This window comes from Equus quagga, chromosome 6, assembly GCF_021613505.1.
Source record: "Equus quagga isolate Etosha38 chromosome 6, UCLA_HA_Equagga_1.0, whole genome shotgun sequence".
NCBI lineage: Eukaryota > Metazoa > Chordata > Mammalia > Perissodactyla > Equidae > Equus > Equus quagga.
Window position 1 is genome coordinate 13,764,884 of NC_060272.1, and position 26,014 is coordinate 13,790,897.

General features: G+C 39.1%; 1 protein-coding gene across 4 annotated transcripts in view; it reads right to left on the reverse strand.

Annotated features, from left to right (window-relative positions):
• The window catches only part of CLYBL (citramalyl-CoA lyase), a 220,216-nt gene that overhangs the window by 153,306 nt on the left and 40,896 nt on the right, over positions 1 to 26,014 (reverse strand). Inside the window, exon 1 of one of the 4 annotated variants that reach the window (XM_046664694.1) lies at positions 20,713 to 20,777. The exons of the other annotated variants lie outside the window; for them this stretch is intronic. Within the exon in view, the coding sequence (XP_046520650.1) occupies positions 20,713 to 20,753 (41 nt within the window). The 5' untranslated portion in view covers positions 20,754 to 20,777. Of the gene's footprint in view, positions 1 to 20,712; positions 20,778 to 26,014 lie in introns of those variants that run through there. 4 annotated transcript variants of the gene reach the window in all.

Sequence of the window (26,014 nt, forward strand, 5' to 3'; positions counted from 1 at the left end):
AGCTTGCTTGGTACCGCCAGGCATGACTGGCTTTAGAGGATTTAACAATAAAAAAGAAGATGGCGCCAAATGACCAAACTACATGAGGACTTTCCCTTGCAAGCAAGAAAAGTGGATAAAACTTTCCACTGGGGGTGGGGGGAGGCTTCAGAGAGAAAAAATGCTACTTAACATAACAATGTGGATAGTATTTAGGCCACATGCAAATTTCATCCACAGAGCTTGCAAATAGAATGCAATTTACTGCTCAGAGGATGTAATCTATTTGAGTCTAGAGAGCTAATTAATAAAACAGTCTAAAAAAGAATGCAGAGTTAATTGTCATCCATCTCCTGGGCTATTTCAACTTGGTTCTTTATATTTGCTGTTAAACAAAATTCCAAAAATTGCTATAGCAATCATGCTTTAGTTATCTTAAGAAAAGGAAAGTTACATTTTGGTCAAATTTAAGTTCCTTTAAAAAACACTTGAAAAGCTGAAGCTGCTTTTCTTCTCATAGCTTGTCCTGAGACAGACAAAAATTTCAGCAACTATAAAGGTTTCAAGTCAGGTCACATCTAGAAAGTAACATTAAATCAATTTAACTGTTGAGTATACAGTGCTACATCTTTTTTGCAATTACTAAAGTTGAAATAATTCAGTACAATCCTCAAAAAGCGTACTCTCAGTTACAGATATAGCTGGGCACATGGGATGTAAACCAAACTCCTTCCTTGCTATGAATCACGAAATTAAAGATAGCAATGATTTTTATCTCCAATTTTCCTCTTGACTTTTTCTTCCCTTAAGCATACCTGCACTAAATAATTTTTGCTTTTCTCTGATAACAAGAGAAGTTTGAGCCAGATTATTTCCTTTAGGACAACTGTCAGTGATTGCAAGGATACAATTCAAAACATCCAGCAAATAGTGTACTCATGGCACATGCTTGATCCTATTTCCCTCTGCAGCTTGCTGAAGGAAAGCATGAGATTTCTCTATGCTGTCTTGGTATATGTGCTTCTGGAATCTTGAAATTGGGAATGAACTATATCCTTTTATCAATAAGTAGGCTTAAAATGTCAAAGACTCTATAAGAGGTTTTTGAGTGGAAGAAAATATTTTATGAATTTGTATTAAGCCCCAAGGACTAGATCCTGGGAGCCCTACAGTTCAGCCAGAGTGTACTTGCTATGGATGGGACGGGCAATGCTTGGGGTGTGAGGCTTATTTTATGGAGAGTCCTTCAAAATCTGAGTGGGTAGACCTGAAAAATGCAGGTCTTACCTTGGCCACAGTCCCAAAGGTGCATCTGTACCACTGGCTTTTGTCAGGATGAATGATGGTGTTGACTAATTTCAGGAAAGCAACTCACCTGCCAAAATACGACTGCCAAGATATTTAGAATAACGTAATTTAGCACTTCATTGTAATTTTACTTCCTGATTTTACAAAGAAGAAAAAGTTGCCTTCTGGCCATTATAGCTTGTGCTCTATGCTTGATTCCTAGGAACAGCTGTTTTCACCATCCTCCATTCCATGTAGAAACTGGAAGAGATATATATTTCCTCTTTCTCTTAATGTCACCACTTTCTCATTCTCAGTTCATTTGTTATTCTTCTAATAATGCCAAGTTTGTACACTAAAAAAAAAACCTGACTAAAGGAATGATATCATTAGCAGATGCAAATATGCTAATTCAGATAAAAATATAATGCTTGAAAAGTCCAACTTGTCATATGTAAAATTATTCTAATGACATATTCCAGAAGAATCTGGAGATTCTGCTGCCAAGAAGGCAATACATTTAAGGCAATCTTACAAAGTATATGAAATCACAGACTGTAACATCCTGCAACTATTTTAATTTTAAAAGCTCAGTTTACAAATATATACCAATATTTTTCTCACTTTTAATCACTCCCCCACTGTTTTAGCATAAGAGCTAAAATAACCTAAAACAGCCCCCTAAAACACACACAGCAAGTCTGTTACACAGATCTAGAAAACAAAAAAATGTATGAAGGAAAGAATTTTTAAAATAATCTGAAACAGAGTAGCAAAAAAATATGTGTGGTTTCTAGGTTCTAACTACTAATAAAAAATTTTCCTGGGAAAATTTTACTTTAAAGCAACTCTAAAGGAAAATGCATATAATTAAGGGAAAGACCATTGCTTCAAACAGATTGACTGTCTTTAACAAGTTTCTCTCTTTCTAGCTACTCAGATATGCTATATTTCCTAATTATCACCTTTTAAGGGCCATCTGGGCCCATTCCTCCCCATCAGGGGGCAATTCCATTTGCATTGTTCCTGGGTTTAGTCATGATCAAGTAGTCTCGTGGTAAAGTTCATTAGAAATTAGAACAGAAGCATTCAACCCAACACAGTAAACCAAGTATCTGATACTCAGGCACCCACAGGAGAGATGATAAGCACTTCATACATATTCTCACAAAACTAACAAGTCTTCCATGTGCATTTTATCAAATTGCTTAAAGAAGCATTCAGCCTAGTCCCTGACCAGGTATGTAATGAAAATTTGATTAAGTCTCCTCATACTGCAAAATATTTCTCAATTAAGGCAACATAACTATAGTCCCTTATGTCTTTGGTTCAAAAGTCTATTAAAAAGCCTTTAATGATTCCCTCATTTAGCCCACCATTCACAAGCAGTATACTACTTCCTTCCTGTAGAGAACACACAAGAATTATCCTAATTGTATTTTCTGTGAAACGAATGCACATTACAGAGGAAGCGTATCCAAGCCGCAGACTGACGCTGACGAGGGTTAGTTCCAAAGAGCATTCCCTTTTGTCCTCATCAATAGATCATCCTATACGCTCACACGCTCTTTACAAACACGCCTGTGTGCCAAAGGCAAGCTTGGCCCCTGGATATGCTAGATGGTTTAGGCAGCTGCCCTCCAGCAGGGCCGATTGGAAAAGGCATGGCTAATTCAAGGCAGCCGTATATAAAGGGTTCCCGCTTCATACCTCGTGAGGTCTGATACATAAAACTCAGGAAATAGTTACCTGCCTCATCTTGCAATTTCTGAGCCTGGCTGGCCATGGCCATCTTAATCTGAAATGCCAGCCTATTGAGATTGAGAAAGAAGGCTCCCTGCTGAGACCCATAGCCTCATCGGGCTACACCTTAGTCTTGCAAATGAAGACAGCTGCAGCAGGCCCTAATCTATGCAAGGCAGGTGTAGCCCTGGGGCTCTCTGCAAGTGACCCTTAGGAGCTCTTAGGGCTGTGAAGTTAAGAAGTTACTGTTATAAAAAGAACTATTTCATAGCCTCTCATTATTGAGGTTACTATGCTTTTTAAAGGAACAATGGCTTATTTCCTCCCATTTGTACCTTGATATTCTCCCCTGCCTTTCTGAAATTCCCTTATTTAGACAGTCCCTAATTCTGGCCCCAGCTGGGACACTTCAAATTGGTGGCACAGCTCACACCTAACTGATGCTATTTGTTCAACGCTGTGTTGAAAAATTGGTTCTACGTCAAGTTCTCCATTTTGAAAACCTATCCTAAAATCTACTATCCAGACTTTAGTGGAGATTTCAGGAGAAAATAATGCCTATAGGCGGAGATTCAATAATGAATAAAAATGCTAATTCAATACTGCTTAGTAAAGAATCTACAGCAAAACACAGCACCACTGAAACCGAGCCAACAACAATGAACTCAAGAAGTAGTCATCGAGCTCTCCCCTCCTCTCTCATCCCTCCGTTCTCTCTCCCTCTCTCTCTTTGAATGTGTTGAAACAAATATGTCTACGTCTGAGGCCAGTTTCTGGTCTCAAGTGTCCCCCAAAGTGGTGAGGAAAGAGAACGCCAGAGAGGTTTCTGCCATAAGAGGGACTGGGGTGCTCCCTGAGAGTCCCTGGCTGGGTCACCAGCAAGGCCAAAGCTGATGCCATGTCAACTGAGCTGAGCATATGCATAAGCTTCCTGGCAGGGAGGGGGCTCAGCAAACCTTAAGGCTTATGCCCTGGGATGACCCCCCTTATCTGAAGGAGTGAAGTTTTGCTCAGATGATGCTTAAATTCTGTAGGTTTTAATAGAAGAGGTGGTTGAAAACCCAAAAACTTGTATGTGATTACACTGAAAGTTTGTCATTAAATGTCACTTTTTAAAAATGGTATTACTTTAAGGCATACTTTAAAAATCTGGGAGTGCTACACTAATTTTGAAATAAAGATGCTAAATATTTTTAAACATTTGGATTTTCTTGAAGAATTATTTTAGAACTTATTTTTTTTTTTTATCAGTTCCACTATATTTTTCTACCCTTCACTTTTGGAATACATATAATAGGTTTTTTTTTTTTTCAATTCCTATGGAACTGTTGAGTTTTTATAAAAGTATAAGATTTGAAACAAGTGCAGAAAGCCTTGTTTCTGTAAATGTACCAGAAATACCGGGCGACACTTCCGTACCCATTACTTCTAACAATTTCACAAGAAGGAGCACATTTTCATGAGTTGTGTGATGTTTTAGCAACAAGACTCCTATGGGCTTTAATGGAAGTCACACAGCTAAAACTCCATGCACCACTTTGAAAATTTAAGAGTAATTGCTAAGTCCCCCTTAGAGGGTCATAGAAATACTAAAAACCAAAGTATTTTGCTAAGAACTCCAATTATGCCTGAAGGCTTGCATCAGGTTTTATAAAATGATTGGTCACATATATAATGTACTCTAATACTGTTTTATTGGCTGGTTGTTTTCTTTATAAAAGAGAGTCTTTGTGAAGTCCTGTCTGAAAGAGAACATACAATACAGTGAACTTCAGTTCTGGTGTTCACTTAACCTGTGGCTCAATCTTACAGGAGAGAGTGTGCACGAGAAACAAATGGACTTGGGAACATTTATCTTGTTATTTGCAGACTCGGAGATCATTTAGTTCCGGTTCCATCAGGCTGGTAGATTTTGAGGGAATACATTAAACTGTTGAACATAACCAGTCTGCCCTGGTCACCGTTCATCCTCAGCCATCCTTTTTGACTGACTGAATCGCTCCCACTGAACCTCTGCATGTGTGCAGGGGCAGCGTCTGAGGGTCCCTGTCATAGTAGACCCTCTGACTTCTTCCAGAATCACGCACAAGAACGTTTATTAATTTTGGGGGAGAACTCAGCATTTCTACTTTGATTTTTAAAAATTTTTAAGTAATTTCAAACTAACAGAAAAGCTGCAAGGATAGCACAAAAAACTCCTGAATACGCCTCACCCAGATTCACCAACTGTTAACATTCTGCCACATTTGCTTTATCATGACTGCCTTCTCTTGATTGACTGATAGATCAATGTTCATATATTACATATATGTTTATTTTTTCTCCTGAACCATTCGTGAGTTGTAGACATGGTGCCCCTTTACCCCAAATACCTCCCCCAACCAAGGACACTCTTCTATACAACCACACTACAATGATCAAAATCAGGAAGTATAACACTGATACAATGCTGTTATCTATTCTACAGACCTTATTCAAATGTCATCAACTGTCCCAATAATGTGATTTACGTCCATTCTTTTCTGGCCTATAATCCAATCCCAAATCACTCACTGCATTTAGTTTTCACGCCTCTTTAGACTCAGTCAATTGCAATGCTACATCCTTCATAAAGACTTTGTTCACAGACCAATGACTTCTCTCATCATCTTCTGATGTTATGGCTTTGATCCAAAATAATCACAAGAGAAAAATTAAAATTTATAGAAAAAAACGGTAATTTTTTTTCTTCCTTTAATGGGATAAAAAAAAAGAGCATGTAGACTAGGTCACAGTAAAACATGAAACATGTGAAGCATTTCCGCAACTGAGCTGTTTATCTGGTTCAAGCCTGATGCCAACATGATTGAGGTTTCAGGCTAGTGAGAAAAACACAAGCAGTCATCGTCAGGCCACAGACAGGACTCTTAATCTCAGTGGCCATCCCACTTCTGTGCTGCTGGTCAGAGGAAAGTCTAGACATGGAGCACAGGTATTCCACAGGCGTGCAGTAGTAGGACCGGAGAACACGCTCCAAATTCCTATTCTACTCTGGTGGAATTGTCATCGTTAATGATAGAAGTACTTTGGATAACTCAAGATCTTACTTAGGTATCAAACAAACAAGCTTTTCTACTAATAGTGACAAACTTTAGGTTTCAGATTAGGGTGAGAGATTTGGTCTGTTAGCTGACCAGCCCTTGTCAATTATTTTTGGAGGCTTCATGCATAATTGCGTTTTATAAGACTTGGTCAACTTAGGTGTCATTCTTTTATTTTAATGTATCAGGAATATCAGTCAGGCAACTGCTGTCCTACCCGTACTAATACCATTTCATCAGACTACGTTATTCACCTTCTAACTTGATTCACCAAATAGTTCACATGGAATCTATTAAACGGGAATATGTTTTTATGGAAGGGTGCACTGCATCCTCAGAGACCTGCAGGCATGAGCACAGAGAAGTGCAATGAGTACTCTAGAAGTCAAAGATGGTATCAGATATTCTCTTGTGAATGTGTGGACACTGTCTTTAAAGAATACCTTCCATTTGTTGCTGTAGGTATTGCCATATTGAAATTCTCCCATTAGCAGGCCAACTTTAAACCTCCATTACCCATGAAAACACCAGCCAGTAAAAGCTACTTTACAGCAGTTTGCTTTCAGCAGAAATTGTGAATGCAAAACTTTCCAGCATAAATATTGAAAAATGCAAACCGAGCATCCTAAATTTTTATATTAAGTATTGCTCCCAAATTAAAACATGGTCATTTAGATATTGTTATTTAAATTCTAAGTATCCACACTAGACAGAAATATACATTGCTCTTTAGAATACTGTTTCTCACACCAGGACCTAGTTACCCAAATATTTTCATTGAATGAAGTTTAACAACAGGCATCTGGAAATCTGAGGGCAGTTGTTGAATTTTGTATATAATTAATGGCTAGAGGAATCCACAGATACGCTCTTCTTCCCATTTCTACACTGCCCTCCTCCTACCCCCTCCCATTTTAAAAACAGAAGAAATATGGTTTATATAAAGTGGGTCATGGTTCCTCATTATGTGATACTTGGACAGATGTGTCATTTGCAGATACAACAGGTCTGTGCTTCACCACCCCCTACACAATTGCTCAGATCACCATCTGAGGAGCTATAAGAATGATTCAAAAGGTTAAAAGAAAGTTCCAGTACAGTGGACATCTGAGTAACACTCTGATAAACAGAAACACAGACCCACCAAGTGAGGTAGATGTACGCAGAATACCCCAAAAGGCCACATTGTTAAAGAGGAGGTCTGTGACATTAAAGAGCATTTCTTGAGGCCTAAAAAAAAAAGCTCAATTCTCTCTTCATAACATGTATCCAGGGCAGAGTTTAATTAGCTGTACAGTTTAGGTCATAAGGCTTTTTTCTAAGGAGCAGTATATCAGCAACACAGTGAAAATATTCTGAATGAGAAAACCAATTGCTGCGTACATTCTCGGTTTCTCACTGCATGGAGCAAGGACTCAGCTCGTGGTAGGTCCTCATTAGATGTAGGTAAGTGAATGAATGCTAGGAGAATTATCCAGTCCTTTCTGTCTTTAAAGAGTTAACCTACATGAAAATATCAGGAGAGTGAAATATTTCACACTAACTCTTACCGCCTACCTTTTCTTTAATTACACAAAAGATGATTGTAACAAACTCACTCTGGAAGTCTCCTAAAAGAAAAAAGGTAATACTACTTTCCTAATTTTGATTTGGTTGTAGAAAAGGCAAATTGGTGTATAATTAACAATTTGTTGGTGCAAATTCATCTGCATCTTTTAATTGGTGTTAATTAGATTAGGACTAAAATTTCTTTAATCCTCTATCTTGCCTTTTTTGATGCAAACTAATTTTCTCAGCTGGATGTCAAAGTTTCCCATTAATTACACTTTTCTAAAAGGAGCTTCTTCAACCAGGAAGACTCAAACGTACAGACCAACAGCAGTTCCCGTAAGAGCCCGGGGACCAGCCTTTTGGGGAAAATAAGGAATGGGAAGAATTGACACTTGGGAGATAACTAGTGAATTCACCCAAATTCACGGTGAAGCAAGGCTTCCACAATTTGCAAATCAGACAGCAAAAGGCTGTCTGATACATGAGAGCCTGCAGCATTTGGTAGCTGTAAATAACACCCTGTGCCATAACTCGGCCACACAGTGCAGGCGCTAGAGCAGAATTTCTGAAACAACAATGACGAAATGTTTAGCCTTAGGTTTAAGAAGATAACCTGCCTTTAAATCACAAGAATAACAATATGCTACCTTTTACTCTCTTACCTAGGAGACATTCAAAATATTGGTTTACCCATTTCCAATGGAAAACGAACACAAATGTAAACCATCTTAGGTGAATTAAGTTCTGCATTTCATATGGTTTCCTCCAAATATTGTAACCCTTCCGCAATGGTTAACATGTCAAGGGAAAAAGCCACAAAATACATTCAATATCTTTTATGGCAAGGTGACTTGAAATAAAATTCTATGTAGTTAAAGATTTTTGCTAGTTCTTTACCCATCGCTTTCCTCTCACTATGCAGTGATGATTGAAACCCGATGTGTATTGCAAAAAAGGCTATAAAACATTTTATGTACAAATAAAACAGTAGCCATTAAGTTTTGCTATGATGTCTGAGTAGATATTCAGCATGAAAACATGATAAAACAACTGTAAACTGATTGTGATCAAATGTAATTACAAGACTTGTCTCCAATGAATGACATGAACTGAACACAGTCACAGACTTCTCCAAAATTACTTCGGGCAGAGAACCAAGAGAACACTATATTCTTTCTTCACTAAAGGCATTTTGCCAAATAAATCGCAAACGCACAAGCTTTAATAACCACGGCCAAAAAAGCACTTGGGAACTCATTATGGAAATATTTAAAACCACACACACACACACACACACACACACACACACACACACACATGAACACGCACACACATGCAATCATATTTGATAAAACTCTTTCATATTAATATAATTTCACTGAAAAAGCCACATGTTTGAGATTTTTAATTGGTGCTCCCCAGAAGTAAATCCAAGGACTGATAGGCAATTATGTCTTCCCCGCCTCCACAACAAAGTCAATGTATTTGGCTGCCTTTCCTGGCATCTTTATTTTGGAGATGCTGTAAGAAAATGTACTCGAAGATGTTTATGCAGCTAAAAGTAAACAATGACCTGGAATCTGAAATAACCTTATTTTTTCAGTAAGCCAATGCAAGTGGATTCTCTCCCTCACTCTCAGCCCTTTTTGATGCAGCTTACTACAGAATTATGCTCCAAAACAGAACAAAGAAAAACACTCATTCATTTAGCACTGCAGTAACGCAACAGCAACTATGGCCGAAATAGCTCTAGGAACCTAGGGACCTGGGAAAGAAAGGAGAACAATGTGTGCTCCAGGTCCTACTTGTCAACTTTGTCTCATGTTTTGACCTCTGACCTGAAATTGCAGCAATTCTGATACAGGCTATTTGGTAATATTAGCAAGAAAGTAGAAATCTAACTGTGTGGGCCGGTTTTGCCCAGCACACCCTACAGCGGTTGAGTAGCTGAGGCCAATGCCAGGTCTCCTCTTGACCAAGGATTGGGACAGGACATAGATTTTTTATAATTTAAAAAAAAAGAAAAAAAGATGCTAGATGCAAGCCATGCTAAAGGTCCAGAGGTATAAATCATAATTGATCATTAATACTTTTATTTTTAATTTTAACCCCAAGCACCACCTATGCTAGCTACAGCTGTGAACACAGGGATGGTGAGATGTCACCTCTGAAGCAGGTGCTGCAGGCCTCCTCAGTGATGCCTCAGTGTCAGATCTGTCTTGTTTTATAGAAGATGATATAGCTCTTTAAGAGAGCTATATTATTATTAAGCTGTAAGCTATTATTATTATTAATAATAGCTATGTTATGATTAGCCCCTATTAAAGCCCTTTTCAAGAAAAGCCAAATACACTGTAGTTGACTACTTTAGAGTTTTTCTTTTTTTTTTTTTTTGAGGAAGATTGGTCCTGAGCTAACATCTTTTGCCAATCTTCCTCTTTTTGCTTGAGGAAGATCGTCCCTGAGCTAACATTGTGTCAGTTTTCTTCTACTTTGTATGCGGGACGCCCACCACAGCATGGCTTGATGAGCCGTATGTAGGTCCATGCCCAGGATCCAAACCTATGAACCCCGAGGTACTGAAGCGGAGCGCACGAACTCAACTATTACACCCCTGGGCCAGCCCCTAGATTTTTTCTTTGGGAATTTCTTTAGTCTTAATCAGAAAATGCCATAACAATAAGTTTTTCAATATCTAAAATTTTGACTTAGAATATGGCAGTGCTTCTTCAGTCTCACTGGAAAATTTCACATAACATTTCTAAAATTGCAAATTGTGAATAAGATCAAAGTTCTTGTTTCTAAACTCAGCAATACATTTTACTGACAAGAAGACCAGCATTATACACAACATAGGCAGGCCACTTTCACTTTTCTCCTTGTGTAGCACTGGCTGTTTTCAGACTCTCTCCCTGTTTAAAGGCTATCTCCACGTGTCATTGCGGGCTGGAGTACCACCTAGACCTCTGAACATCTCAAAGACTACTTGAGTCTGATGGACCTCTCTCTAATCTAACCTTTCCTCTCTGCTCCAAATGTTGCTACTGAAGTTCTTGGGAAGTCTAGAGCACATTCTCCTCCTTTACCTGCAAATTTTCATTTCCTAGACGAACATAAATATCCCAACATCCACAGTTTCATTCTAAGACTCATGGAGTTGAGAGAAGCTCTGTGTCACCTAGCATGTTTCAGGGCTATATTAAATATTAAACAGCAGCAGCAATAACTCTTTACCTCAATTTTCCCCACTGTTCATTTTGTTTAAAAATCTGTGTAGTAAAATTTTATGCCCTTAACTCAAAAACCTCCATTAAACAAATGTTGGCAGGTGATGGGTCCAGTGGGATTGTCAGCAGTCATTTATTCATGCAACACATACATATTGGGGAACTACCAGGTTCTAGGCACTTGAGATCCATCAGTGAACAGAACAAAGATCCCCCCCGCCCCGGAGCTTACGTTTTAGCAGCCTGACAACAAACAACAGAGACAATAAATAAGCAGACCATGCAGAATTTTAGAAGATGGTGAAAGAAAAGGTGCAGCAGGGCCAAGGAAATGGGTGGAGGTGGGAATCAGGTTGCAATTTTAAACAGGGTGGGAAGGATAAGCCCCATTTGAGGAGGTGAAATATGAGCAAAGGCTTGAAGGAGGGAGCTATTTATGTATCTTATATATACACATATTCCGGGAGAAGAGTGCTCTAGGCAGAGGGAACAGCCCTGCGTGTCCAAGGATAGCAAGGAGGTCTGGGGGGGCTGGTGTGATGTGAGAAAGGGGTGCAGAGCAGTAGGAGATGGGATGAGAGAGGTAAAGGGGGCCAAATCACTGTGAGGATTTTGACTTTTACACCAAGTGAAGTAGAAAACCCCCATAGAGTTTTGAGCAAAGGAGAAGCATGATAGGACTCATATTTTAAACTAATCTCCCTGGAAACTGTTGAGAATAGACTGCAGGGGACAAGGTAGAAGCAAGAAGACCAGGAAGGATAGGTTACCTTGAGTCAGGTGAGAGCTGATGGTGGCTGAAACCAGAGTGAGAAGTGGTGAGATGTAGTTTGAATATTTTCTGAAGCAGAACCAACAAAATTTCCTCGTGGATTGAATGTTTCTCAGTTGGAAATAAAAGAGGAGTCAAGGATGACTGTCAAAGTTTTTGGCTTGAGTGACTGGAAGGAAAGAGTTGCCTTCAAATGAGACGGAAGAGGCTATAGATGGAGCATGGTTTTCTTGGGTATTGGGGCTGAAGGAGAGGGAAAATCAGGAGTTTAGCTTTGGACATGTTGAATTGAAGCTATCTATTAGAAATCCAAGGGAAGATGCCAAGTTCGCAGTTGAATACAGGAGTCTGGCATTTGAGAGAGGCCTGAACTGGAGATCTACATGTGGAAGTTGCTAGCATAGGGGTGGTATTTAAAGCAGTAAGAATGGATGGGGTCACTTTGGGAGTGAGTGTAAGGCTACAGATCCAGGGCTGACTCCAACATTAAGGGGCAGGACTGGGGGAAGTGGGAGGGAAGAACCAGCAAAGGAGATGGAAAAATAGCAAGCAGTAAGAAAGGATGATAACCAAGGAGTGTGTGTCTTGGAAATCAAGTGCAAACAATATATCAAGATGGGGTAGGGGGTGGTGATTGTGCCAGATGTGGCTGGTGGGTCAAGTAATTTGGGAACTGAGAAGTGGCTCATTACAAAGCTCTTAATATATTCAATATGATTCTTTATAATACATTTTTGTGCAAACTTTAATGGTTGTCCCAGTTTCATTTTAAATACAAATATCATTTAAAAATATGAGTAGCCCCACAGAATGTGAAGGACTGCTTATCATCTCAAGCCCCAACATATCTCTTACTATCAGTAAACTTTGTATCCCAAAGCTAAATGTATTAAATGGCTTCCATTATGATTGCTATCAATACTAATTATAATAAATTATGATTAATAGTTATATGACTGAGTTCTGTGTACCACGCAATGAAGTTTAGATATTTGTTCTCATTTGATCATTATTTCCTTATCCTCATTTTTCAAATGAGAGAACTGAGAATCTGAAAAACCAAGTAACTTGCTTGGGGTCACAGAGCAACAAATACGATGACAGGATTCTAACCCCTGGGGCCTATCCTCTTAACCATTACGCTCTGCTGCCACCAAATTAAAACCAGGAAGCAAAGGAATGTGCATTAACCACTCCAAGGTCATTATATAGATTACTAAAAGTTTGCATAGTAACTTGCTTTCAGGGTGCACGTTTCAGGGAAAGGAGTCCAGGCAGAAGGCGAGTCTCTCACACATGGCTTCCATCCACAAGTTTGGGTCTCTGTCACCTTCGAAGAGAACTTCAGCAATAATTTCCTAACTTTTGCTTTTCTGCTGCCAGTCTTTCCCTGGGCGCCACCAAACCCTTGAATTTATCTTGCCCACTGCTATGGAGTAATATTCTTAAAATGCAATCATACCCCTCCAAGTAAGAAAAGTATCCCAGTATGAAAACTCCCAGAGGCTCCCCCAGGCTCAGTTCTAACTACCTGGCAGTCCAAAGCCCTTCATTGAGTCTCCCATCCTTCATGAAGGGTGGGGCTGATGGATGCCTGTTTTTAGACCATGTGTCTAGAAATGGCAAACAAGTTATGTTTCAGGAAATGATAACTGCCATGGGAAATTCCACATAAAATAATCTTGAGAGTAAGAACTTTTTAAGCATCATTTATACACATGGAAATTTCTAAGAGACCTTTCACTAAAATTAAATAATAGAATGAGAAAACATGCCTATAAGGAAACCTGACAGATTGACTAAGACCAGCCTGTCTTGCAGTTCCAGGAACTCGCTCTCTGATCCTGAGCTGGGTACTGTGTGGGGTGCGGAATACCATTTATATCTCAGTTGTAACAGCTCTGAAAAGCTAAAAATAGGGATCTCTATGGGGAATGAAAAAGAAACTTTATAATATCCACACAGTTGAAGGCAGGCTCTCAGTGAACCAGGAAATCTTTCAGAGGTGAAGAAAACAAAACAATAATTTGAAACCACCACTCAATTTTGTATTTCCTATTTGGAAAACTAGGGTTCCTAGGAATACCCAACTGTTTTAAGGCTGATGACATTTCCCCTCTAATTCTTAAAGGATGCTGTAAAAAAAGAGCCTGTGGAATTTCTGCAAATGGCTAGAGAAGGCTCTGGAAGGAAGGAAGGACAGCCCACATGTTCATCTCGGTGTCTTGGGGCCCTTCATGCCTCACTCCTCGTTCAAGCTCAGGGCCCTATAAAAGCACTGGTGGTTCTGCGTGGCAGCTGAGGGCACCCCCTAGGGCTGTCTCCTGCCTTCCACCCTGAACCAGCTCGCCCAGCTGCCTGGTTGCTTTGAACCCAGCTTCTGTCCCTCCAACTCTTCATCTAAATTAACACCTTGATTCGACCGTATCATGGTCTTTGAGTTTGGTTTTATCCTTTAATTCTATTTCCTCAATTGGTTCTAGCACCTCAGACCTGGCCGGGCCACCCTCAGCTCGTCCCTCTAGCTGGGGTTGCTGTGCCAGCCTCATGCCCAGGGAGGGAGTTCAGACACAGACAAGAGTGTTTTTTTCTTTCTTCCCTCTATCAAAACACATTCATCTTGTCCAAACAGCCAACAGTTCATTAAGGGTGAAGTTTTATTTTTGCTCCTCATTTTTTCATACTTATTCATAAAAAATGTTGGGCAAAAGCCTTATTTCTCAGGTGGCCACAAAATTCTTCAAATATATACATATTCTTTGTTCCAAAACAGACCACCATTCGCCAACTGTAATATTGGGGAGATTTTAGTCTTTACAGGAAATCAAGTGATTGTGGAATGAGTTGATTGGTAAAATTTTAAAACGAATGTTTACTTTTTTTTGAGGAACATTAGCTCTAAGCAAAACTCTGCTGCCAATCCTCCTCTTTTTGCTGAGGAAGACTGGCCTGGAGCTAACATCTGTGCCCATCTTCCTCTACTTTATATGTGGGATGCCTGCCACAGCATGGCTTGACGAGTGGTGCCATGTCTGCACCTGGGATCCAAACTGGCGAACCCTAGGCCACCGAAGCAGAACGTGCGAACTCAACCACTGTACCACCAGGCTGGTCCCAAAAAGAATGTTTATTTTGACTATTAGGAATATCTAGTCAAAAAGGTCAGAAAGTTTTTTAGATAATACCAAATACATTATATGACTTCATAAAAATAATTTTTAATGTGGGCATTAGTTGCCTCCACTAAAATGTTTGATTTTATTCTGTAAACACCCAAAGACTACCTAGGAAATTCAGACCAACATCTAACACACATACACACAAAATTGTGGCTTACTGATTACTATCAAATTCTAAACCTGTTTCAGAATTAGATGCAGGGTGGCCTCTCCACACTTCCCATGGCAGTTTACTGTCTATAAAAAGCAATATCCTTTAAGCAGGACTATACCGCAATCCTTTCCATAATCTGGCTGTGTGTGTGTGTGTGTGTGTGTGAGAGAGAGAGAGACAGAGAGAGAGAGAGAGAGGCAGAGAGGGAGAGAGAGGGAGGAACCATAATAGTTATATGCTTACAGTAGACTTAAAGTGAAAACAACAGATTATGTGCTCTATTTTCTTCCACTCTGTTCAGAACTTACCTAGCTTCATCCCCATGGGATGGTTACACATGAGGGGTTAATTACAAGTGTCAGCTCTCACTGTATTCTGGAAGAGCAGTGATTTCTGACAGACTCTGAGTCCCCAAGACCCCCAGAACTATAAAGCTTCCAAAAGAACCTCCCAACACAACTTGCTTCTCTGCTCATTTTTGGGTCTACAAGAAGGTCATTTAATTTAGGTTGGAAAACCTCTGAAGCAGAATTCTAGTGTGTAGACACTCAGGTGGGGCACAGGCATTGGGACTTCATCTCCATGTGCCCTGACACACGGAAAGGTGAGACACGTCAGCATGCTTTCCACAAGACCTCCACATATAGACGGCATCTTGTGACAAACAGGAAAACCACCACAGAGCAGCCTAAATACCACCAAGAACATCCTTTAGGTCAGCAGGAAATTTTAAATTTTGTTAATGTAGGTAGGTGTACCCATCTCTGGTGGCTTTTGGTGGCAGTGGAAATTTTCACATTAAGGGCGTAAATTCTGTACCATATTTTGACACCTGCTACATCTGATTCAAGTGCAAAAAAAAAAAAAAAATCAAGTCTGCATAATGAAAAACCATTCATTTTTCCCTTTCCCGTCCCAGCAGGAATAGAAAGCAGTTCCAAGCCACTCTGCAAGTGTATCCAAGGTTAGAGATTCTGGAGGGAGGAGCCGGCCAGCATCTCATGCCCCAAATCACTGAAGCATTTCAGCAGAATGACTCAAAATAATGATTTAAGAAAGAAGAAAAAAAACCTTCAGGGAAAAACCCTGTAGGATTTGTGAAAGTTCTGGTGCAAAACAGGTTCTTTCTAGAACCATCTCAGAGAGTCTTATCATGTTGGACCCGATCTCTGGCGTCTGCTCCAGGTGGCACACCCACAGGTGTCATCCCGATTTGGTGAGGGTCAGACTGCTCAGAGCCACCCTGGTGTGGTTACAGTCAGCCCTCGGCCCCCTGCTAGGGTCTAAGTTTGGCAACGAAATAGTTTCTCTGGGTGACATCTATTTATCTCCACTCCTTCCAGGCCCTTCCAAATGTCCGTCCCCTCCTCCTTGAACCCCTATTCCTACTATTCTCTATGTGGCCTTCTCAGCCTTGCTGCCTAGAAAATGTTCCGCCAGGCCTCCAGTCCCATGCTCCTCCTACCAGGTGGACCTGTGTTTGGGAGGTCTCCTCATTCTTCTCATCCTCAGCTCCTCCAAATGAAACCCCCAGTAAATCCCTCTCCAGACATATCTTGGAAATGATTAATCTCTCAGATTAACCGAATGGGCTCAAATATAAAAATATTTTTAAAAAACAGTAGGGTCGTTAAAGAGTGACAGATTTAAGCGCCATCTGGGCTCGCTGGTCAGGGTGGCGCGAATTCCATCAAACGGCTGAACGGTGCACGATCTGGGAATCCCATCTGTTTTATTTAACATGAAGCAGTCCAACAGTTTGGCCATTTTGATGTTAGAGTTGTTTAAAGAAAACCCCAACACATAATACCAATAGTTTTTTCCTCCTCTAAACTTGTAGAATGCAAAATGTATGCTTGATTATCACAATTAAAGATAGAAACGAAGCTTACTTTGATTCTAAGAGTGACCCTAGTGAAATTCTAAATAGACATTTTTTCATAAAATGATTATTTCCCCAGAGTCTTATTTTTTTAAAACCTCTGAGACCATATGTGGAGACTTTTCTTAGGATTATCACATGAAAGTTTAATAATATTTTCACTGAAAATTATATTGATAAGATTTTGGATCTCTAAAATAGGAGATTTTTTTTGTCTTCTTTCTCATTTTAATTTTTCCTTCTCGACTCCCCTCAACCAAAATAATTTTTATGAAAATAATATGAAACTATTATAATGAAAAGTAGTCAAGCATATTGCCTAGACAATTTTAATCATTCTTCAGAAACACGTAATGTTTTTTTTAAGCAAAATCTTTTCCTAGTTTTTATCAATTGCTTTTCAACCTTAAGCACCTTGGACTGCTTCCCTGTCTTGCTGTGCTATAATAACTCTTAGAAACACTAATCAGATTTTCCTGTGCCCAATAATATAGTTCTGTTTCTGAACTGCGGCAGCAAATTGCCCCAAAACAAATACTCTGGCTACCTAGTCCTTAACAAGCAAGGGAAAAAATATTATTTTTAAGAGTCAATATATTTTGAGGTTCCATAAGACAAAAAATCATAAACTACAAACTAGATTACCCTTTAATTGGAAAACAATCTTCTGCTATAATATTGTGATTATAATTTCTATCTCTAAAAATATGTGGGAAAATTTTCCTATTTTATTATCATGCTATAATTATGCAGCACATTACAGTATTTTACACATGAAAATGATGCAATCATAAACCAAAATTCACGTAATTGTATATTAAAAGAAGAATTGCATATTATCACATGATTTTAGTCCTGTTTTTTGTCATCTTTTATAGCTACTGTATGGAACCAAAATAACTGCTTCAGTCCTAGATATGTGTTTTCTAGCCATTTTACATACCAAATATATTTCCTAAAACATAGAATTCTCTGGAAATATAAAGCTGCACTGTGTGGTGTGTTATGAATATATGCATTTATTGTTTCTTCATCTATAAAGCCAGGATACTAATATCTTTCTGTAGAACTTTTTCAAAGATTATATGTAATAATGTTTGTAAAAGTACATTAAAAATCCTAAAGTGCTGTGTAACTATAAGCTATCATTAGTAATCATAATAACAATAATTTCATATCCTTATGGAACAAAAACTACTGAAAAATAAATATCCTTTCTCCAAATTTCCCTTACGATTAAATAAAAAAGCACACTTACATGAATTCTTTCTAAAACTGCATTTCACAATTGGCTTTAAAGTATCCAGTTCAGGGAATTACAAAGATTCAGAGAAAAATTATTTCTACATTTGACAAATTTTAAAATGCAGAAGCAAACAGTCAATTGTCAGAAACTTTATTTGTCCCCTCTACTTTCCTAAAAGTTGTGGCCAATTCAGAATTCTAGGAGCACACAAAACCTTTCGTCTGAAGGGACGGGTGCCGGGGCTAAGATACAGCTCCACGTCTATGACCCTGATTTGTCTCGGTAAATGTCAGCAATGAAGAGTTACAATCCGTTTAGGTCACCAACTAAGGGAAATGCTGAGACCACTGACTTTTTTCTCTTTTTCCTTCAAGTTTATAAAATAAATCACAAAAAGAACTTTTGGAGGATAAATGCTATTTACTAAGTCTTTAAGGAGAAAAACTGGACTGATGATTAAAATTTCACTAAATTTGCGGTCTTATCCCTCCCTGCATCACCTGAAACAAAAGATGGGTCCCAGCACTGGGCTCCAGTTCATTCTTCCCCCTTCCCCTATAGTGACCAAGCTCCTGGAATAGCAGAAGCAAATGGGATCCATCCAAACCTAGCTTTAGTGATGATGGAGCAGCTCAGGTTGTCCTTGTGAGATGCCAGCTGGCTTCCGCACAAAGGTGACAAGCTTTCTTTCTTTGTTGTTAATCCCTTTGGCTTTCTCAGCGTACCCAAGTCACACAGACACGCACTAGACACTTCCACCAGGTGGTCACAGTACTGATGTTTGGTCTCCATGACAGTGTGGTGCCCACATCCCTAGGCCCCAACTCCAGGGTCTGGAACACTCACTCAGTGGGCACACCAAAAATGAAGTCAGCTACACTTGGTTGCAAGATGGTTCTGCTGCCCAGTAGTGGAACATGAGGACACACTAGGTCCCGAGACAGAGGGTGGGCAGCAACAAGTACTTCGGATAAAAACGACAAGCAGTTACAGTCGTGGGAGAACTACCACAGAGACATTCTTTGTTGGCCAGGTAATATGAACCTAAAGAAGCAGCGTACAGTCAAAGATGCCAACCGGAAAATGTTATTATTTATACTTGTACACGTGGTCAGTATCAGACCAGGCCCTGTTTGCTCGAGTTTTATACATTGTTCAATCAATGGATGCACATCTCTAGGGTTCATAAACTATAAGAAAATATTCCCCTTGGAATTCACCTAAGCAGCATAATGTGAGCTAAGAGAAGTGATAAACTTGCACTGCCCCGTTTTCATTCTAGCATATTCCTTGACAAAATAATCATATTTTGAAACCACAGTTCATTTAACTATATGTCATTCTCCATATCTGGATGTATCTGAGAAATTTTATTTAGCCTTGGTTTAAAAGAAATGTTCAGTGTCCTACATCCAGCCTGAGATGTTTTTCCTTTGTACCAACAGTGACTATCTCGGATCTCAGCACTGTATTTTGAGCCACTGAACAGTGGCCCACTTAAAAGTAAATATAAACAAAAAAACACAAGAGAAAATGACACCAATAAATGAACAAAGAAAGTGCTTGTGCAATCTAAAAAATACTTAATGCTCAAGGTCTTATTATCCCTTACCAAAACTGGTGTAAGGTAAAGTGAGACTGGGAAATATTTTATAAATGTGCTGTACTTTACACATTATTAAATCAGATGGTGGCAAAAGATAAAATGGTATCACCCATTTGTCAAGATATCCCATAAATCTGTACTTTTAAATGTGACAATTTGTCAAATTAGCAATAATAATGAAAAAATAAGCCTTCTCCTGAAAATCTTTATTTTCAACTCATTATGATCACTGCCTGACAATGACAATGTTTTAAAGACTTAGAATATTTAAATCTGTTTTTTCAAAGCGTAAATTCAACAAAACAGGATCAACGGTCTAACATCAGTAGCTACTCTGATTCTCTCTTGATGAAAATAGCTATGGGGAAGAGACACTGGAAGAGATTTAGAATCTATTTTGGCTCAAGATAATTGATGAAATTCTATTCCTCTTAAAAAAGAAACTATTAACAGCTGTGTCAGATTTTAAAAAATGATTTTGAGTTCTAACATCTAGTCAAATTACTAAAAATCACACAGCACAGTTAAATCTGTGCTGAGAAGTATCTTAAATAATCCTAAACTTCTAAAACTTCTGTGGGTTTGGTAAAAGCATCATAAAGTACGAGACAACCAGAGGAAACCTCTTTAAAGCGACGAAATAGCGAGGAAAGGTCAGGGAGCCAAGCAGGTCAACAAAGTCCTTCTTCCCAATTTGGGGTCATTCTTCCCTCCCGCACTGATTGGTCTCCCAATAAATTCCACATTAGCTCCTCCCTTCAGCTGCAGCAGAAACACTTGAACTGCCTCCTCTCTCCACAAAAGTTTAGTTTGCTGATTGGGCATGAAACAAAGGGAAGACAGCAGGGGTACAATTTATAAGGGGGCAGGCGAGGTTGACAGGCTATTGTGCTCTGGAGGCATCCACAAGCTGTTAATTCTATTTTAACATCGTTAATAAGACTGTTAACACATCAGACTTTGTTTAGAGACCTTGAAAACATCAACAAACTATTAAACGACCCACCTGAAATAAAATAGTATCCACTTTGGAAGCATCAAAATCATACTTCTTTTTTTATCCTTAAAATGGAAAGGCTAAAGAAAGGAAAAAGGAAATTTATTACTGTAGAATGTGTGCAAAGACTCCAAATTCTTATGTTTAATATTCTTGAAACATTCTTTTTTTGATATCATCTTTGACCTATGGATTTTCAAAATAAGGAAGTTATATGAAAATAGACTCACTTCAATGTGCATATGCAAAAAGAGATTTAAAGACAAATGCACAGGGTTAATCGAATATTTAAAATGAGTAATTAGTCTGACAGATTAACAGTAGTTAATTTTGCAATAGAATGGAAAAATGTGTTGATCTCAGTCTTTAAAAGAATCAGGAAAACATTCCATTACATAAGGGTATTTTTTATATTATATCCTTATGTCCAACTAAAAAATTGTTGAGTAATTTCAGTAAGAGTAAAAAGTTCCAATTCATGACTTAAGGAAAATAAAATATTCTAAAAATTATTTACCTTTTTCTTTTCTTTTGCTTCCCTTAGCTTAACTTTAGGAATTAAGACTATTCAAAGTAACAAGTATTATGCTTAAAATCAAGGAAACCAAATAACTATAAATAAACACTCAACAACCAATGTGTGTAAAGAAGAAATTTTCATTTGAATTTGTCGGTGTCAAACTTTTTTAGAATTAAAATAGCATATTTCTCATGGGGTAGTCTACTAAAATTACTGTAATTGACATTTAACTATCTTTTCATTCAAAGCAAAAAATATATTGCAAAAAATTGTAATATTTTTAAACAATTCTCTGGACACTGTACACATCTGAAATCTTATGACTGAAAAAAGTTGAAGCATTCTGGATGTGGCATAAAGTATTGATTAACAAATTTGTAGGTGTTAATTTTAAATATCCTTGCCTGTGATTTAAAAGAACAATTATTTAATACTCTTGCCAGCACTGGAGAGGAAAATAAAAAAGCATGAGAAGTGAAGATAAAAACAAATCATGTAGAAGGGACATACAGCTTTTAGATCAGAGCGGAGAATTCTAGAGCATATTTAAATATTTTGCTTCCTTTGAGCGCTGCTGCTGCTGTTTGCTGGTGACCGGTGGTGGCTTGAGTAGGGGGAGATAGTGAATGAAAAGTCCATAGAGATTATTCACAACCAAGAACATTAATATGAGAACACAGAAGTGTAAAATAAATTGTGGGCCAATACTGAGGCCACTCTAAATGCATCTCCCTGTTGAACACAATATGCAGAGTGTGTTCTCAACAGGTCAACCGACCAAGAAACGCTGGTACAAGGCATGGCGACTTCGGGCGACACGGTCTGGGAAATCATCCATCACCACACATTTTAAGAAGTGAAAATTGAGGCAGTAATCCTGAATGATGACTGACAGAGGAATAATATTTGGCTACCACTGTTCCACCGCCCTTCCCAAATACAGTGTCGTGCTTATTTCTCCGGCTTCCTGCAATCCTTCATGTTTCCAGATACACACATTTCAGCGCAAGTGTTTCAGTTGCCATAACAACTTCATAAATTTGCTCTCAGATGTCCTTTTTAATTACATCACTTAAAAAAAGCTGGATGGGTCGGGACAGTGCCTCGATTTATTCCGTTGACACCTAGTTCATGAGGAGTCTGGGTATTTGTTCCTTTTCTCTAAGATGCTCAAACACCTGAAAATAACGTCACTATTCCTTTCCACCCGTAGGCAAAGGAGAGGCTTTTTAAAATCTGTTTGCGTCTAGCCTTATTACCAAGTTTTTAAAACCCAAGTGACATAAGGCTCAGGAATCGTCCCCTGCCTCTTGGAGGGACAGGGACTGCTAACACTGCCCAGTCGTGTACAGCAGGGCCCTGCGCACGGAGCGGCTGCTTTATTTCCAGATATCAATTATTCATGCTGCCAAACAGGTTTTTGATAGAATCCTAGCGGTTTTAATTGGCTTCTGGTGACTATTACTACCTAGTACCCTTAAAATATTATCCACCTTATGAGGGGAAAATAAACTACGAGAAAATGTAACAGTTTCAACGGCATGCACTAATTTTTAAAACACTCCAGGATATTTTCCGATTTCATTCCAATAAAGAATAAGGCATAGTATCCCTAGCATCGTTAAACAAATGACTTTTGCCAACATCAACAACCAGACAATGGAAAACAGGGCTCCACCAACAAATGGAGAGGGGGTGTCAAAAAACTCTAGCCAGGATTTTTGCATATGTAGTGAAACCGAAGGCACTTCCCCAGAAGGTATTGAAATGCACAGATAAGAACACAAAAGGCCCTGAAGTGGTTTTGAGGGTCACAATTTGCTATTAAACACAGCAGATGGAAACATGTGAAAGTCCACTTAAGTGAACTTTAGAATACTCGAGTGTAAAATAAAATCGAGAGTCATGGACAAGTGAGGGCAATCAATGATTCTAGAGTTTGATTTTTAATTGTACTATGTTAGAACAGAAATACATATATTTAAACTAAGGGAAATGAGCTAGAGGGGGAACACACTTTATAACCCCAACTGTCGAAAATTAAAATGCAGGGTGAATGGTATACAACTAAGTACCAGCAAAAAAGAAATATTGGTCATGTTTAGTAAAGAGCATAAGAACAGGTGTTATATTAAAAATTAGACCTTTCACTTCAGAAAATACTACACATGCTAGGTCTTTGCCACTGGAAAAAGAAACCACTTTTAATTATGTAAAGAGTGAAGAGAAGGTAAGGATTCTTCACCTTTGAATACTAAATTAGGAAATAGCACCATCAAAGCCAGGCTTGATCTGTCCTGCCTGAAAAATTAATAGGCTTGACAAGTCCTTTACAATAGCTTCTAGAATGGCAAAAAGAGAGGCTCTAGTGACACCAACAGTCCCGGGAACAAAATGCAGCTGTGAAGCAGAGTTTGGGGTTGGGGGAGGGCTTTTGTGTTTGTTTTAGGGGGGGCTGTTTGTTTTTCTTTCATCACAAAGGATAAAGCCTTCAGCCCTAACCCTACAGAGGACCTGCATGATGTTCTCTCACCACCTTCCTCCTTCTTCGCCCCACTGCCTGCGGGAGAGCAGGCTGCCAGCTACCACAGGGCCTGGCTGGAAGGCCTGGCCACTCCAGCCCGCAGTTTCAAAGAACAGGGAGTTGAAAGGAGGGGAGGGCCGTGAGAGGGGCAGGGATGCGGAGGAAAGACATCAATTCAGCATTCCTCAGTGGCTTCAGATCTTCACACTTGTTTTCTTTCCCCCTCTCCCCTCCTGGAAGGGTGAGGCGGAACCAGCACTTCAAAGGGGAAACTTTCTCGTGTGTGGAAGGACTTGTTATCTGGCTTTGGCTCTTCCCATCTCGTGATTAACACTGAAGGTTGTTATTATTATTGATAAAAATAAAATTAGCCCTCCTAAAGAAAACCATATTTCATCTCCTGAGTCACTTGCTGATGAAGCTGTTGGCGTTCCAGAGGGTGGGGAGGGTGACAGCACAACAGCCTTGCCTTCGCTCGGCCCCTTTCAGAAAAATGCGAGGAACACCTCTGCAGAGCGGGCCACGCGAGCCAGCGGCCTTCTGCCCGCACATCAAACTCTCATCCCCGTCTTCTGTCCACCACCTGTCTGCCTCCACTCCTGTGGTAGGGAATGGGGAGATCGAGAGGGGCCAGAGCTTCAACAGGAAGGGGAGAGACGGAAAAAGACTGCCAATTCAATAGTAGGAAACCAGCCTTATGGGGCAGGATAAGGCGGGCACACAGACTTGGGCTCCACGTCTAGGACTGAGAGGAAACATGGAGGTTCGAGGCAAATACCTCCCAACGAAAGAACCTTGGCTTATGCTACTGGGAAACGCTGATAAACAAACGAACTGAGGATGACTACTGAAAGATGAAGGAAGGCAGACCTGCTTAATCCACTCAATAACAAATCTTAATTGCTCAAAACAAAGCAGCTAAGTTTCAAGACTGCTGAAGAGGGCTTTCAGCATGTAACTTGCAGCACAAAGTCCATGCAATGTTATCTTTAAAAAAAAGATTTTCAGGATCAAGGATCAAGTTAAAACTTTACCTTTTTTTCTTTAAGGGTTTAATTTTTTTCCATCTCCCCACAATTAGTTCAGAATTTAGATAACATTATTATGATCTAACTACAAGCCATTATTTTACTGCCTTTTTAAAAGAAGAGAGAAAGAGACCCATGTGCCTTAATCCTAAAAAGCGCAAAATCTATATTTAAAAGAATAAAACATTACTAAATAATTATATAGAAAGTCAAGAAGGATTTCTGGAAGAGCCATCAAAAGACAATATTTGTATAGGATTTGAGCATTAGCAGCTAGCCTGACACAGCAAAACCATTGTATTTTCCACTAGTTTTGTTTTGCCATATACAGCTGTGTTTTCACAGATGCAAAGCCATGTGTCTCCACCAAAAGGTCTAGCCTTCCCTTCAGATGTGAATGCAGATCAAAGGTTCAAACGCAGAAATACAAGATCCTTTTCCCTTTGGAACATGTTTTTATTTTTCTGCAGTGGCTGCAAACCAGAATTTCCATCTGTTGTCCTTCTGCGGTGTACAGGTTAACCTCAGCAGTGGGGCTCAGAGCGCTGTTATCTCATCTAAGAAGTGTGCAGATGAAGCACATCTGCATGGACCCTTTGAACAGCTCCCCAAGATGTCCACGTCGCTGAGAGCGAACGGAACCAGGCAGTAGCAGAATCCATTTTAGTTGATATATAGAAATTAATTTTTTAATTTCTTTGAAATATCAGAAAGATTATAAATTTAAGATGGGTTTTGCTTTTATACAATATGCACCTTGGTAAAGATAATATCAACTGTGATTTCCTGTCTATGCCTTCTCCCTCCTATCCCCAACAGTATGCAACAAGACATTTTGTATTTGATTCTTGGCTTACGGAAATTTCTCTAAGAAAAGAAGACGATTTGCTAACTCATTAATCTTAAGTGATTTTTAAATTTCATTACGAGTTACTAATCCGTAATTTTGAATGGGAATATTTTTAAACATTTCTGTTACCTATTACCTATTATCTTTTTTAGTTAACTCCTTTCCCCTCCATTTCCATTCCTTTTATTGAATATACCCTCAGAATGACTGAAGAGAGAAACAAGTTTCCCTCTGTTACCTACTCCAAAAATGGATTTACTGCCACGAAAACAATTGCTTAGGAGAATAGTAAAAATACAGCACTGCAGCTAAAAAGGTGGGAGGCTTCGATGGTATTTTTGGTAGATTTTTACAGTCACCAAATTGAGAGAAAGAGAGAGAGGTGCGTA